Source organism: Callorhinus ursinus, unplaced genomic scaffold (genome assembly GCF_003265705.2).
Source record: "Callorhinus ursinus isolate GAN/ISIS: 27379988/994484 unplaced genomic scaffold, GSC_fseal_2.0 scaffold23, whole genome shotgun sequence".
NCBI lineage: Eukaryota > Metazoa > Chordata > Mammalia > Carnivora > Otariidae > Callorhinus > Callorhinus ursinus.
This window is the reverse complement of record NW_027397085.1, coordinates 7,815,542-7,831,835: the sequence shown is the minus strand read 5'-3', so window position 1 is coordinate 7,831,835 and position 16,294 is coordinate 7,815,542. Positions and strand designations below refer to the sequence as shown.

The window sequence follows — 16,294 nt, the reverse complement described above, 5'->3', positions numbered from 1 at the left end:
GAGAAGGTTCAGTTTTTGTCTTTACAGTAGTTTTCATCTTTTTACAGTCCAGTTCCCTCTCTTTCTCTTTGTCCTCTCTTCTAGGGCTCATAATACAAGCACTTTCCAGCAAGAAGTGAAGGAAAGCGTTATCCCAACTGCTCAAACAGTAAGGAGCCGATTTCAGAGACCCAGACCAAACATAAGAAAGACTGGACAGAGGCAAATAGAAAAAGGTGAAGCTGAAGGCATAATTAAGGAAGAAAGAACGATAGTACAAAAAGATGAAATTAAAAAGTTCTTGACTGTGGTGAGTTATTGTGATGTAATTGAGCCTTTTAATGCATGTTAAAATATGAAATGACAGCTCAGACTGGGTTTAGAATATAGGCATCTGACACTCTCATCAATGAATATATAACATATCTAGTTCTGTTCCAGATTTACCATTCTGGATTTTTTTTTAAGTGAAAATAGATTTTTTTTTTCCTAACTAATGAACGTATTCATTATGAAAATGTTCAATTAATACAAAATATCATAATGACTACCCCAGGCTTATTACCTTGAGGTAACCCCTGAAAACCTTCTGACATATTTTACTGGGTATATCTCCATGCATGCATATGTGTACACTTATGTAAACTTAAGTAATAAAATCTCTGGGGCACCTGGCTGGCTCAGGTGGTAGAGCATGCAAATCTTGATCTTCAGGTTGTAAATTCAAGCCCCACATAGGGTGTAGAGATTACCGAAACATAAAATAATTTTTTTAAATAGTAAAGTCATTGTGTACATGGTATTTTGTGACTTATTTTTTACTTAATATATTAAGTCACTTTTTGTATGTCATAAGTAGGAATTGCTACCAGGTACTTGATGTATGGAGATACATCATTTTTCATTGCTGCATAACATTCTGCTGTTTGACAGTTTAACCAGTCTTTTATTGATGTATCTTTTGGTATAAATCTAAGTAGTGTAATGCCCTTTTCAACAGATCTTGTTTCTTTGTCCTTCTTTTTCTCTGTCTACCAAGGGAAAAATCTAGATTGAGAGCGATTGTAATCCTTATTTGAAACATCCCTATCCCCAGAAGAAATCATTAGACTTTTTGGGAAAAAATCATTAAACTTTTTTGGTGGCGGGGTGGTGGTGGTGGTGGCTGTTCACAACAGATAATTATTTAGTTTTTGAAGTGTTCTGTAAACATAATTGCAATAATTGAAACTTTCTCTGAATTAGTTTTATTTTGGACAGCAAAACATGAACATTGCATACCTAGTTTGACTCTTAGTTTTGAAGAACTCAATACCTTTCTAAATGATTGAAATATTTTAGGAGGTGTGTTCAGTTGTAAAAAAAAATGGTACTTTTCTTTTGTCATTTTAGCCAAATTCTCCAATTGGAACTGAAATTGAAGTTGTATCCTCCAAAGTTTCAGAGTCACAGTATGAAAACCAGAGTCACATGGTTCTTGTAGAACCTCTTCATCTTAACAAAATAAATGTTTTAGATGAAAAGATGAGGTGAGTTTGCTTTTAATCAGTAAAGTGTAAAACTTTCTAAAGATAAAGTTTGGATAACTTGACATCAAGAAAGTTTGTGGAAGGATAAAACAATAATTATGAAACAATATTTTAAATATGCTTCTTCAAATGCTGTAAGAGTTGCATGATTGATATTCTCTTAATTTATAATTTCTGTACAAAGTTTGGTGAGCCTCCTCGTTTTTTATTTTAAAACTAAATTTAGGGGCCCCTGGGTAGCTCAGATGGTTAAGTGTCTGCCTTCGGCTCAGGTCATGATCCCAGGGTCCTGGGATCCGGCCCTGCGTCAGGCTCCCTGCTCGGCGGGGAGTCTACTTTTCCCTCTCCCTCTACTGTTTAGCCTGCTTGTGCTCTCTCTCTCTCTCTCATTGTCAAATAAATAAATAAAATCTTTAAAAAAAACCAAAACCAAAATTTAGTAGTAGACAGAAGTTCTTAAGTTCTTTGTATATTTAGAAATTTATATCCTACTGACTAAAATTCGTAAGTAGGAATTGCTACCAGGTACTTAGTATCTGCTATATTTAGAATTGTGTCCCAAACCAAATGGTAAGAATAGTATCTTTTAAATGAGTTAGACTAGAAAGGTGAAGATCTTTCAGTACTCTACCACTTTTATTAATTACTTACAATCTGCTTTATTATTACTGATACTACTTTTTTTAAAAAAATATTTGTTTTAGAGAGAGAGCGAGCCCATGTAGGTGCATGTGTGTGAGTGAGCAGGGAGAGGGGCGGAGGGAGAGGGAGAGAGAATCTCAAGCATTCTCCCCTCTGAGCACCGAGCCCCATGCAGGCCTCAATCTCATGGCCCTGAAATCATGACCCGAGCCAAAATCAGGAGTTGGACTCTTAACCAACTGAGCCACCCAGGCACCTTAATACTACATTTTGATTATCAGTGATCTAAGAATGCTTCATTGCAAGGGTACCACTAGAGAGAAGACCCAAAAGTGAAGGAACAGCAGGCCCAGGGGATGTTTAAGGGGAGAGGGAACAGCAGCTCGAAAGTACTTAAGGAAAGAGCATGCCTGGCTTGTTTGAGGAACCGTGAAGGGAGCTAGTATGAAACGGGGAAAGAGAGGGAGTAGCAGATGTAGGAAAGGGTAAAGGCTGACTAGGGAGAATGACAGATTATATAGGACCATTGTAAGGAATTTGATTTTGACTCTACTGAGCCTTTAAAGACTAGTGACCTTCAAGGTCAGCCTCTCCTAATGCTCTCATTTATAATTGACTAGTTAGACCAAGAGAATTTGAATGGCTTGTTCAAAATAACACTGGTAAATTAGTTTTTAAACTTAAGTTTTCAGAATTTATGACTTTCAGACTAGCAGATTTGTGTAGTTATATAAGCAGACCTTCCTGAAAGAAACCTTATATGTTTCAAGAGATTTTATGCTGAACTTGTGTTTTTAATGAGAGAAATCAAACTTTTAATTTCTTTATGGAAACCCATGCTCCACCCCACCCTACCTCCCTTTTTTTCTTTTGAAAAACCTTTTTCTGTTCATGAAATTTATTCCAGCTGTTCACTTTATCATGACTGATACTTTCTTCAGAGTAAAAATCTTTATAGTTTTAAAATTAGATTGTTCCTAAGTCCAGTATTGTCTTGTCCCTTTTTGACTCAAGTAGCACGTTAGGTTTATATATGTATTTTATTTTTACTTGCTTTTGTAGAATCACACTTGACTGTAAATAGCTTACATTAAATATAATCTATTTTCCTAAATACATTGGCCTACATTTGAATGTATTTAGCCAGCGTCATAACCTTGTTAGGATTTCCTGTTAACTTCCTTGTGTTTCACTGCCAGAGGAGCTTAGCATAGTTGGAACATTTGGAAATGTAACTAATTTATTAGAAATACTACTTAAGATTAGTCTTTAATATAGATCTTTCAGAGAACTCCTGATAGATACTTATATACCTAATTTTCTTTATAATATCCAGGTTTATATTAGTTTTAAACTTCCCAATTCAGAATTCAGATCCTTGCCAGTTATTAAAATATTTTCCAGGAAAATTTAAGATAGCTCTTCAGGGGTTGTCTTGGGAGCTATACCTACTCTATCGAATGTTAAACCTTGTCTTTTTCTGATTTGGCAGATATAAAATCATTATATTGAGGTCCTATGACACTGGCTGTCAGTAAACCCTTTTCCATAAACTGACAGGTCTGTGATGGGATAATGGACTCTGGCTTTTAAGTCTGGTCTTGAACCAGAAGGATCAAGGATGTTGTGACCATTGTATATTTGTTCATGCTTCAGAGCCCAGTTGAAGATATTTGTATAAAGTACCATTATGAAATCCATGTTCAACTACTGGCCTTTTTTTTTATATCTAGTTATTTCTCCGAAAATTACTTAAAGTACCATGACATTACACACCAGAATCAATGAATGAAAGTAAAAAAAGATTAATATTACTGAAAACTATTTTCCAGAATGTACAGAAAATGGAAATTATAAAAGCTTTTACATTCTTTTTATCAGCATGTGTGGTTTCATTTTATGTGCTTGGTTTTAAAGCCAATTTATATATAGTCCTTTGAACATAGTATTGGTTTGTGTTCAAAATTGTTTGATATAACAGCTGTCCTATCAATAAGGAATTCTGATTTTCGTTTTTCATCATGATTTGTACTTCATTCTAGACATGAACCTAAAAGGTCTGTTCCCAGTGTAGCACATTTGGTAAGAAGGCAATTCCAAAAGGCTAAACCAAATTTGGGAAGAGCACATGGTAAGAAAGAGGAACCAGGCATAGAAAAACACAGAGCAGATCAGAGTGAGGCAAGGAAGCCAGAAGATAATTTGCTGCAGCCAGGAGATTCTGACACTCATCTCCTTCAAAAAGTAAGTTTGAAAAAAACACTTTTTGTCAATGGGCTCTGTTTTGTCAAGATCATGAAGGAGAAAATTTTAAAAAATACAGTTTTGTCTTTTGTACTGTAACCAATTTTATAAAAATTGAGTGACTTTCTAATATTATAAAATGTTAGAAACCAGTCACTGTTTGTGTGTGTGTGTGTGTGTGTGTGTGTGTAAGCTTAGAGCTTTAGGCCCAGCCACTCAACCAAATTATCATAAAGATTGTTTCCATGGTAATATTAGCTGTTTCTTCTTAAATTTAAGGAAAAGGCTGAGTTTCTGACATCTTTGGAGGTTTCAGCAAGAAAAGATTGTGTAGATTCCACAGAGGCCTCTTTGGCCAAAAACAATGCTCCTTCAGAAGTTGGACCATCAGGAAGCGGAGAAAAAACTGTAGGGGATAAATCTGTGTCTTCGGTTGCTGAAGAGCAGTGTCTTCGTAAACTATCAAGGTAAAGTTTTATTTAACAAATACTTTCAGAATAAGAAAAATAACATTTTATGGATGTCCTGCCATAACTTATTTGTAGAGTAAAAAGATGGTCTGTTAACAGAAGTGTAGATTGTTTGTTAATTGCAGGTCTGTTCCTTTCCCACTTAGGATTTTTATTTGCTAAAGTTTACCTTTTACTGATGTTCTTAGGAAGATTTTTCTTTCCTACAGTTAAAATTTCTGGATGTTGAGTATATTAGACTTGAGCGGAAGCCTGACCAAAGAGTAGTATCTATTACCTAAGTAATTAAAGTGCTAGTTCAAGTGGGGTCACAAATACAACTGAAGGGTACTCACGTTCTGTAGTTTTTAAGGAGAGTGGAAAAGAACTTAAGTTCTAGAAAACAACATTGTTCTGATGGATTTTTTGCCTTCCTTTCTTTATTTTAACCTAGTCTGTTTACCCAGTAGTATCACTTCTTTTTGAGCTCATTTTGTTTTACGGGACCATTTTCCTTTTCTCATTTTCTTCTAATAATTTCCAGTCTTGTATCTCATTTTCACTTAAATAGCAAGGAAAAAATGGCCCAGAATTAACTTACTCTGAAAAATTTGTAGGTAGATAACTAAGAATGAACTCTGAATAAGAAACTAGTAGTAATAGTACATTTCTTTCTTCATTTCACAGAGTAAGTTTTTGACATTATGGGTTGTGGGCATTTTCATTTTAATGGCTTGAAGTTTGATTTCATTCTGAAATTTCCGTTTCATTAAAATATCCTCCTTGTGCATGTAATGACTAAATTGTTATTTTGATTAAACATCCAGCTCTCCACAGCTGTTAAAAGAATCAAATTACTCTAAAATTGGTCTGGATCGAAGAGCAACTGTCTCTTCTGCTTCTGAGTGTGAGGTAGATCATAGTGGAAGGAGAATGCATCGCAAGATGAAACCAAGTGTCACCAGAGGGCGTGGATCAAAACGAGTTCGAAGTAAGACCTTTAAGAAGGAACCTCGAGCTTCCAAGGCCACGCTGGTGACTCTTCGGGCTTCGCAGGAAGAAGATGAAGATGATGATGAAGATTTTGAGCCTGATTATGAAGACGAAAGTTACCATCTTGCTCCAGAAGAAGTAAACAAAGCTCCAGTGTTTGTTCCCATTGGTCTCAGGTCTCCCGAACCTGTTTCTGCTCAGATCGAGGAAACGATGGAAGAGGTAGTTTGTTTTTTGAATTCTTAGAACTCTGTCTTGTTTTTTCTTTTAGTGTATCATTGTTTCTTCTTAGTGATTATTAAGATTTGAAAAGTTTGTTCTCTAAATAGCCTCTAACAAATGTAGTTTGTTTGAGGCCTGAGGGATATCTGAAGGAACCAGTAGAAGGAACCTCCTGTGATTATTTAACCTCTATGACCCAGGCCCACCATGAGGTAGTCATTGTAATAATAAGGATGGAAATCTAATTTCATTTGTATGTGGAGGCTGCTTAATCTACTTTCTGATTCATTTTTCTTTTTCATTTTGGCAGGTGTTTTCTGTTAACTCTCTGATAGGCTGAGGCTGGTTAGTAGAGAATGTAGAAGGGACATTTTTAAATTTTTTTCTTTTTAAAAATTTTGGTAAAATACACATAAAATTTATCATCTTAGCACACATTTTAAGTGTGTAGTTCAGCGGCATTAAGTGCATTCATATTATTGTGCTACACCATCACCACCGTCCCGATCTACAGAACTTTTTTTGTCTTGCAGAACTAAAACTGTACCCATTAAATGATAGTTTCCCATTACCTCCTCCCCTCTTGCCTATGGCAAACACCATTCTACTTTCGTCTTTATGACATTACTCTAGGTACTTCATGTAACTGGAATCATACAGTATCTGTCCTCATTGTAACTGGTTTATTTCATTGAGTATAAAGTTGTTAGGGTTCATCCATATTGAAGCATGTGTCGGAATGGTCTTTTTTTAAGGTTGAATAGTATTTAATCATGTAGTTATACCACATTTTGTTTATCTTTTCATCTGTCAGTGGACAGTTGGGTTGCTTCCACCTTTTGGCTATTATTGCAGAGAGTGCTGCTATGAACATGGGTGTACAAATACCCCTTCTAAACCCTGTTCTCAATTCTTTTGGGGATATACCTCAAAGTGGAGTCACTGAATTATATGGTAAATTGTACACCAATTTTTACTATTTTGAAAAACCGCCATACTGTTTCCATAGCAGTTGTATCATTTTACTTTCCTATCAGTAGTGTACAGGGGTTCTGATTTCTCCACATTCTCACCAGCCCTTTTATTTATTTTTCAGAATAGCCATCCTAATGGACAGGAGGTGGAGGAACATAATATTTCAACTTACTTTGTTATAAGAGCTCCTTTTTTGCCTCTTGGTCTAGTATTCCAGCTTTGTTTCTGCCTCAATTTTCAGTAATTTACTTGGCTTAAAGAGCAGCACAACTGCATCTCTTTTGTATTAAGCATTTGTGATTGTTTCTGAGTCATTTGCAACAGAATTAGGAATTAACTGAGGTAGTAGTGATGATAATAATGAAAGAAGTAGGAAACTTAAACCAATTCAAGTAATGTTGAATCCAGAATTAACGGATTATTGAATCTGTAACTTCACATTTATGATGAATGGAAGTCCACAACCATGTTTACTTATTCACTGTTAGTAATCACATACTAGATGATATAAAGTTAATGAGTTAGAATGGTTGAAATTAAATAAAAATGATGCAAAATGAAATTTCTTATAACTGAAAGTTCAAAGTTGAAGATAGTGAATTTACGTTTTATTTGAAACCAAGAAAATGCAAAAGGAAAGTTAATTTTTTTGCAAGGACACCTGGTTAACACTGCATGAGAATTCATTTAGCTATACGTTTTGTATTTTACTGATTCTGTTGGTTGAAAGGCACATTGTTAAGTGAAAGAAGTCAGTTGCAAAAGAATCACATAATCACATAATTATCCATTCATATGAAATGTCTCAAACAGGAAAATCTGTAGAGATAGAAAGTAGATTAGTGGTTTGGCTTAGGGATTTGGAGATGAGGGGTTAAGAGAGTGATAACTAATGGATATGGGGTTCATTTCTGAAGTGATGAAAATGTTCTAAAAGTGACCGTGGTGATGGTTACACATATCTGTGCATATTCTAAAAACATCAAATTATATACGTGGGTGAATTCTTGGTATGTGAGTCGTTATCTCGGTAAAGCTGTTTAAAAAAAAATAAAGCTTTGAAACTGGATAGTGCCAATTTTCGAATATCTACAATATTTCCATTTGTCATCCATTCCCAACTCTTCAGAAAATACTTGGTTTTTTCAAATCACTTTAACTTTCTCATTCATCCCTGGCCTATAGGATAGTAGCAAAGATTTTTCTCTAATATTTGCTTCTGAAAAAACAGGTACAGAATGCACAAGTGTTACTATAGTAATTATATCTATCATGAAGGCAGATTTTCATACTTGACTCTTTACTCACTTTCTATTGAATCATTGTTTTTTATACTTACCTCTCTGTAAATAAAGGGCTAGAAGCCAGATTGTCTTGTATATGGTCTAGGAGATAAATCTTAGTCCTTTAGTCCCCAGATCATAGGGATCTATGACCAAAAAGACTACTACATGAGTAAATGTGAATGAATTCAGTTTTTTACGTGTCCATTGCCATGGCTATCATGGGGTTGTGGGAGAGGGTAGTTGTCTTGGTGCAGGGGCGGACGTACGGTAAATCTTTTTAAAGTGCTTTCAACTCATCTTTATTACAGCACTGAAGATGGTGTATAGTTAGAAAATTGCATGTCTGTTTTTGTGAGATTGTGAATTCCTTGAGGGCAGGGACCAAACTTGCCTTATTTCAGCTTTGTACCCTTGTATCTGTAGCCTAGTTTTTAGGAAGCACTCCATAAATATTCACAGATTGATGAGAGAAATTATGGGAACATAGAGACAAAGTGGGAATAGTAGAAAGTGAAAGGCTAGGTACTAAGAAGATTACTTTGGAAATTCTGTTTACTATTTGTAAGGATCACAGACCCCTCAAAGCTTAAATGTTTTACTTTGCCAAGTTGATGTCGAGTTACTATATTTGTTTTTAATTGTGTGTGAATGTGGGTTGTTTATTCAGTTTAACACTCTATTTTACTTAGTCATTTTTGTTTTACTGACTGTAGTATGCCAAAATGAAATAATGAAACTTCTCATTTTGACAGCTTGAAATAACTGTGAATGTACCAGATATAGGCATAGCTGTTGTTGAACATCCACTCTCAAACACAGATGTGACTACTCAGGAGATGAAACAAGAAGAAAATTTGAAGGCATTATCTGTTGTAAGCATCCATTGTAATATGTTTTGTTTTTAACTCTTTGTTTACTTTCAAAAGAATGGAGATTTATTTTGAAATCTTTAAGTTTACAAGCCATTCTTACTAATTTCTTTCATGTAGGGAGCTGTAAGTATGAATAGTAGAAACTGGTGAATAATCCATAGATTTTGTATTTCACTTGGAAAGCATTGATTTTTGTGTGTGTGCGCGTGAATAACTCTTAAGATCCTCATAAACTTATGTTAAAGTTCTGTTGCATTAAATCTATATTGAATATAAATTACTTAAAATACATTTAGTTGCATTTTGTTTGGTACTCTTCCTTATTTGGTTAGTTTTTCTCTTGTTTTTGGATAAGAAGATTGGGAATTATACTTTTTCAACAACTTTATTTTTTTTAATTGTTTTTTTTAAAAAGATTTTATTTATTTATTTGAGAGAGAGCGAGGGAGGGAGAGAGAGCACAGAGGGAGAGGGGGACTCCCCGCTGAGCAGAGAGCCCAAAGCGGGGCTTGATCCCAGGACCCTGGATCATGACCTGAGTTGAAGGCAGATGCTTAACCGACTGAGCCGCCCAGGTGCCCCTTTTAACAACTTAAGATATAGCTCACACACCAAATAAGTCACGCACTGAAAATGTACAATTCATTGGTTTCTGCTATATTTATAGATATTGTGCAATCATTGTAACAGTCAATTTTAGAGCATTTTCGTCACCTCAAAAAGAAACCTTATGTCCCAAAGCAGTTGCTCCCCATTTCCTCTCAGCCCTCCCCAGGGTTAGGTAACCAGTAATCTACTTTTTGTCTCTATAGATTTGTCTATTCTGGATGTTTCATATAAATTGACTCATACAGTATGGTCTTTTATGCCTGGCTTTTTTCACTTAGCATACTCTTTTCAAGGTTCATCCACGTTCTAGCATGTATCAGTACTTCATTCTTTTTGTGGTCACATAACAGTCCATGTAGACAATACTGCGTTTTGTTTATCTCTTCATGTGTTCATGGACATTTAGGTTGTTTCCATCTTTTGGCTATTGTAAATAATGCTGCTGTAAACATTTGTATACAAGCTTCTGTACTGACATTGATTTTTTTTTTTAAGATTTTTATTTGTTTATTTGACAGAGACACAGCGAGAGAGGGAACACAAGCAGGGGGAGTGGGAGAGGGAGAAGCAGGCTTCCCACCAAGCAGGGAGCCTGATGTGGGGCTCGATCCCAGGACCCTGGGATCATGACCTGAGCCAAAGGCAGACGCTTAATGACTGAGCCACCCAGGCGCCCCAAAATACAATTGATTTTTGATTATTGGTCTTGTGTACTGCAACTTTGCTGAACTCTTTAGTTCTTTTTTTTTTTTGAATTTAGCTTTTATTCAAAATTAAATAAGCAAAAGTTTAAGAAACTTTTATAAAGTACTTACATAAAAGAAAGTTAATAGTGACAGTTTGCAACAAATAATTACAAAAGTATCTAGGGCAGCATGAATATAAACCATGTCACAGCATGGTGATCTAACTGTGATATGAATAAGGCATAACTAACATTTGCACCAAGACCAGAATTAAAAAATAAAACATACTTTTTTTTTAAAGATTTTATTTATTTATTTGAGAGAGAAAGAATGAGAGAGAGCATGAGAGGGAGGAAGGTCAGAGGGAGAAGCAGACTCCCTGCTGAGCAGGGGGCCTGATGCGGACTCGATCCTGGGACTCCAGGATCATGACCTGAGCTGAAGGCAGTCGCTTAACCAACTGAGCCACCCAGGTGCCCCTAAAACATACTTTAAAAGCTTAGTTCTACATTAAGCTTCTTTTCTTCCCCCAGATCCTTAATGGGTTTATACTCTGTAATTGTTTTAAACAGACACATCATGTCAAACTGTAAATTATATAGATTGGCAGTTAATGTGAAAAGCCTTCTAAAATGTACAAACTGGTACTGAATTGTGAGCTCTTTAGTTCTAATAGTTTTTTTTTTTTTTAGTGGATTCCTTAGGATTTCTACGTATAAGATCATGACATGTGAATAGAGACAAACTACTTCTGCCTTTCTGTATTAGTTTCTCAGTGCTGCTATAACAAAATTCCACGAACTAGGTGGTTCAAAATTACAGAAAGTTATTTTTTTTATAGTTCTGGGGCTAGAATTCCAAAATCAAGGTGCCACCTTCTGGAGGCTCTTAGGGAAAAACCATTCAGGCCTTTCTCCTACCTTCTGGCAGTTGTCAGCAGTCCTTGTCATTCCTTGGTTTGTGGCAGCACATTTCCAATTTCTGCCTCCATTGCCACATGGTGATCTCCCTGTATGTGTGTCTCTGTGACCTTTTTCTTTTTTTTTTTTTAAGATTTTATTTATTCATTTGACAGAGATAGATATAGTGAGAGAGGGAACACAAGCAGGGAGTGGGAGAGGGGGAAGCAGGCCTCCCGTGGAGCGAGGAGCCTGATACGGGGCTCAATCCCAGGACCCTGGGATCATGACCCGAGCCGAAGGCAGACGCTTAACGACTGAGCCACCCAGGTGCCCCTGTGACTTTTTTCTTTTAAAGACACCTGTCATAGTGGATAGGGCCAACCCTAATCTAGTATGACCTTCTCTTAACTATTACATCTAAAAAGGCCCTATTTCCAAATAAGGTTACATTCATGGTACTGGGGTTAGGAATTCAACATATCTTTCTGGGTGACAGAATTCAGTATATAACACTTTACCTTTTTTTTTTTTAAAGATTTTATTTATTTGACAGAGCACAAGTAGGGGGAGCGGCAGGCAGAGGGAGAGGGAGAGGGAGAAGCAGGTTCCCCACTGAGCAAGGAACCTGATGTGGGGCTGGATCCCAGGACCTTGGGATCATGACCTGAGCCGAAGGCAGACGCTTAACTGACTGAGCCACCCAAGGAGCCCCAGTTTACGATACTTTTCAATCTGGATGTCTTTTATTTCTATTGCTTGCCAAATTGCCCTTGCTAGAACCTCCAGTACACTGGTGAACAAAAGTGGCAAGAGTGAGCATTTTTGTCTCATTACTGGTCTTAGAGGAAAGTATCCAGTCTTTCACCATTAAGTTTGATGTTAGCTGTGGACTTTCCATAGATGTTTTATTTTTATCAAATTGAAGAAGTTCTAGTCTTTTCCTAGTTTGCATGACAGTATTATCATGAAAGGGTGTTGGAAGTTGTCATACGCTTTTTCTGCATCTGTTGAGATGATCAGGTGATTTTACCTTTTTATTGTATTGATATGATGTATTACATTGAATTTTGATGTTAAATAAAAAATTACATCCCTGGGATAAATCCTACTTGGCTGTGGCCTACAATTTTTATATGTTGCTGGATTTGGTTTGCTGGTATTTTATTGAGTTTTTTTTTTATGTGCAAGTTCATAATAATTCTATTTTCGATTACAAATCTGACACCAGATTCTTGTGGTGTCAGGAGCTGAAGTTCTGTTCTTCCTAGGAAGAAAGCCCTGCAGCTGGGGCTGGTAAGGAGAAAAGACCCTATTTTCTTGGTTGCAGGTTCTGAGGTGGGGTCTCTGCTTCACTGAGCTGAGAAGAAGGAGGGGGAGAGAGCAGTCTTAGTTCAAATACCACAGTCTCTCCGCTTTGTTACTGTATTTTCATCAGTTTTCTCAAAAAGGTGTTTCTTTCGCCTTAGGTCCATTTCCAGAGGCTTTACGTGTTTGTGTTTAATAGGGTCAGCAGAGCTCCTTATGATGTCATATTGGACATAAATCTTGTAACTTCTTCATTTGTTAAAATTCATTTAAGTTTTCACTAACCTAATTAAAAAATTGGCAGTATTCTTTAGTCTTTGGTTTCCACTGGTTTAAAACTATGGCAGATATGACTGAAGTTGAAGGATTATGAAAGTGAAGAAGTAAATTAAGAACAGTAGGTGCACATAGTAAATGCTATATGATTAGAGTTAAAAATTTGCATGTCATACAAGGAAAAGGTAAAATAAGGAGCAAGAGACAAAATAACTTGGCTTTTAAATTATTTCTGTATGAAATGTTAATAATTGTATAGGGAAAAAACAGTTTCCACTTCTTTGTAATCAAAACATTGAAGAACTGTAAAACATCATGGTTTTTGAGACACAGAACCTATATTTGGGAAAATACATAAGACATTGCTTATTTTTCCTCTTTTAGGAAATCAACACAGGTGAACATACCCAAGATGAAACAGGTAACTGTTAATAAGGAAACTGCTAAAACTACTTAGTTAACACTAACAAAGTGATTCAGTATTGGTGTTAGTTAGCAAATGAGTAATTTCACTGGAGAGTTGAAGAAAAAATTTTAACTGTTGAATATGTTATCTCCAGGAGAAACTTGGATTCTTGGAATAATTACCTTTTGAAGTGAGTTAAGAGTTAAATGTTTAATAAAGAAATATTACTTATTTCCTCTCCTCTGATTTGCACAGATATATTTTCTTTGAAGGTATTAAGTTATTTAATAGGAGGGAGGCATTTTCAATGAGTAAAAGCTAACAATGATTTCTTTTTTTGTAGTAACCAAACACTGCTCTAGTGAGGAATTAGTGGTATGCAGGACATTGAAACTTGTTCCAAAGGATAAATACTTGAATTAAAAATGTTTTCTAAGTAAGCAAACTTCAATTTCCAGCTTCATTTTTCTGTTTTAATGTTGGTATATTTCCTCACAAGGTACCAATGATGGAAGCACTGAAGCTGCTATAACTTTACTTACAATGGGAGATCTAGTGTTGCAATCAGAGATCGGTACAGAACAGAGTGATGGTAAGAATGAAAGTTAAGTCCTACTGGAAAAAACCTCTTAAAATACAACTTTTAAGAAATTATACCTGCAGTTGAGTAATAAGTCAGTACCGGCCTTTTACATTTGAAGTAGGCATTGCCAACTTTGTTTTTGTCCAGAGAAAGGTAACATGTGTGCATTGTTCCGTCTAACTTAGTCGCTTTAGATGTAGTGGCCACCATCTCAAAATAGTGCACTTGGTTTATTAAGAAAACTTTGTATTCCTGGAATAATCTAGTGAGTCCTTTACTTTTCTCATCATAAACATTGGTGAACTGAGCTCATTGATCACTGATCACTTGACACATGTTTCTTTAGCAAAGGAGCTTCTGCTTTGGATTGTCTTCACAGTTAACCTGATAATCACATATAGTATGAAGGGACAATAGCAGACAGTCGTTGAACTAATTTAATTGCGACTATTCTGTTAGTTTGGACTGAGCCAAAAGATAGGTCAACCTAGATTTTCACAGTATTTTAGGCTGACCTTATGGAATACCTTCCATTTTAAGTCTACTAAATGGATAGTTAATTATATTCCTGTTAATTATTTTGTCTGGAGATGAGTGGCCTGCCATTTATTTTAGGTGTTAGACTTCTAGGCCTATAACTATATATTTATCAGGAAATTTTTTTTTATTATGTTATATTAGTCCCCATACAGTAAATTTTCTGGTCTGTGGTCCTTACACAGTCTCATTTCTCTCTCGTGCGCGCACGCTCTCTCTCTCTCTCTTTTTTTTTTTTGAGTAAAATATATACCCAATGAGCGGCTTGAACTCATGACCCCAAGATCAAGAGTCACATGTTCTACTGACTGAGCCAGGCAGGTGTCTGAATACGGCTCCTTTCTCAATGGCAGAGGATTGTTTTGGAGCCTGTCATAAATCTCTAGTACATAAAAACGAGTTTTAAAAATTTGTAAATGAAGGTGATCCTGTCTTGAAACTCATTTGAGGCTATGTAGTTAGTCAAGGTAACAGATTCATTTTTACTTTTTTTTTTTTTAATTTTATTATTATGTATTTTTCAGAGAGAGCACAAGCAGGGAGAGCACAGGCAGAGGGAGAGGCGAAGCAGGACATGATCCCAGGACTCTGGGATCATGACTTGGGCCAAAGGCAGATGCCCAACTGACTGAGCCACCCAGGCATCCCTCATTTTTATTTCTAATAGCAGAAAAATTCTAGTCTGTAAGAATTATTAGGCTTAGAACAAGTCAGATCTCTGGCATAAACTATATGATCATATATTTTTTTTTTAAGATTTTTGAGAGAGAGAGCACACACATGAGTGGGGGGGAGGGGCAGAGGGAGAAGCAGACTCCCTGCTGGGCTGGGAGCCTACTGTGGGGCTCGATCCCAGGGCCCTGAGATCATGACCTTTAACTGACTGAGCCATCCAGGCGCCCTGATCATATATTTAAATTCAGAACCAAAAAGAGTAAACTTTAAAAATAATATAGAATTTTACAGTTGCTTAATGTTGAGGGATTTATTTACTTTGGACATCTACTTGTATTGGGTCAATTTTAATTTTCTGTTCTTTTCTGTAATAGGAGTATGTGTACTTCTTGATGTTCATTCAAAGGATAAAAGCTGTGTTCCTTTTAGCCCAGATAATGTAAATCACAAAATTGTTCGTGAATGTCAGGAGCTTTCTTCACCTGTCAATAGTACATCTCCTTCTTCATTAGAAGAAAACAAGATTGTATTGGAAGAGCAAAGTACTAAAGAAGAAATTGGTTTAGTGGAGAAAGTAAAGGAAAACGCTGTATCAACCAGGTTTATTTTGCTTTATTAAACTCTTGAGTTTTATAGTATTCAATTAATAAATACATTTAAACCAACTATCAATTTAGTTGATAGCTTTTGAGTAATACTTGTGTAAGTGTAAAGTAGGCACTGCTAATTTCCCAGCCTTTATTTTTTTAAAGATTTTATTTGAGAGAGAGTGTGAGCAAGAGAGAGAGAGAGAAGGAGCAGGGGGAGAGGCAGAGGGAGAGAGAGAAGCAGATTCCCTGCTGAGCAGGGAGCCTGACATGGGGCTCAATCCTTGGACTCAGGGATCATGACCTCAGCAGAAGGCAGACACTTAACTGACTGAGCCACCCAGGTGCTCCAGTTTCTCAGCCTTCAAAGTGAGGGTAGGCTGGTTTGATTTTAGTTTAATGGTTTGCTTTTTTTTTTTTTTAAGATTTTATTTATTTATTTGAGAGAGAGTGAGCATGAGCATGGGGAGGGGCAGAGGAAGAGGGATAAGCAGACTCCCCACTGAGCAGAGAGCCTGACATGAGGCTCAATCCTAG

At 36.2% G+C, this 16,294-nt stretch overlaps 1 protein-coding gene and 1 long non-coding RNA gene across 3 annotated transcripts in view; one reads left to right on the top strand and one right to left on the bottom strand.

Annotated features, from left to right (window-relative positions):
- The window catches only part of LOC141374880 (uncharacterized), a 64,991-nt gene that overhangs the window by 17,261 nt on the left and 31,436 nt on the right, over positions 1 to 16,294 (bottom strand). The gene's annotated exons all lie outside the window — the stretch shown is intronic.
- The window catches only part of BDP1 (BDP1 general transcription factor IIIB subunit), a 90,841-nt gene that overhangs the window by 49,511 nt on the left and 25,036 nt on the right, over positions 1 to 16,294 (top strand). For both annotated transcript variants that reach the window (XM_073905371.1, XM_025892865.2), the window contains exons 23-31: positions 85 to 289; positions 1,372 to 1,508; positions 4,193 to 4,394; positions 4,674 to 4,861; positions 5,671 to 6,058; positions 9,072 to 9,191; positions 13,354 to 13,390; positions 13,875 to 13,967; positions 15,545 to 15,770. In XM_073905371.1, coding sequence (XP_073761472.1) covers positions 85 to 289; positions 1,372 to 1,508; positions 4,193 to 4,394; positions 4,674 to 4,861; positions 5,671 to 6,058; positions 9,072 to 9,191; positions 13,354 to 13,390; positions 13,875 to 13,967; positions 15,545 to 15,770 — 1,596 coding nt within the window. The remainder of the gene's footprint in view (positions 1 to 84; positions 290 to 1,371; positions 1,509 to 4,192; positions 4,395 to 4,673; positions 4,862 to 5,670; positions 6,059 to 9,071; positions 9,192 to 13,353; positions 13,391 to 13,874; positions 13,968 to 15,544; positions 15,771 to 16,294) is intronic.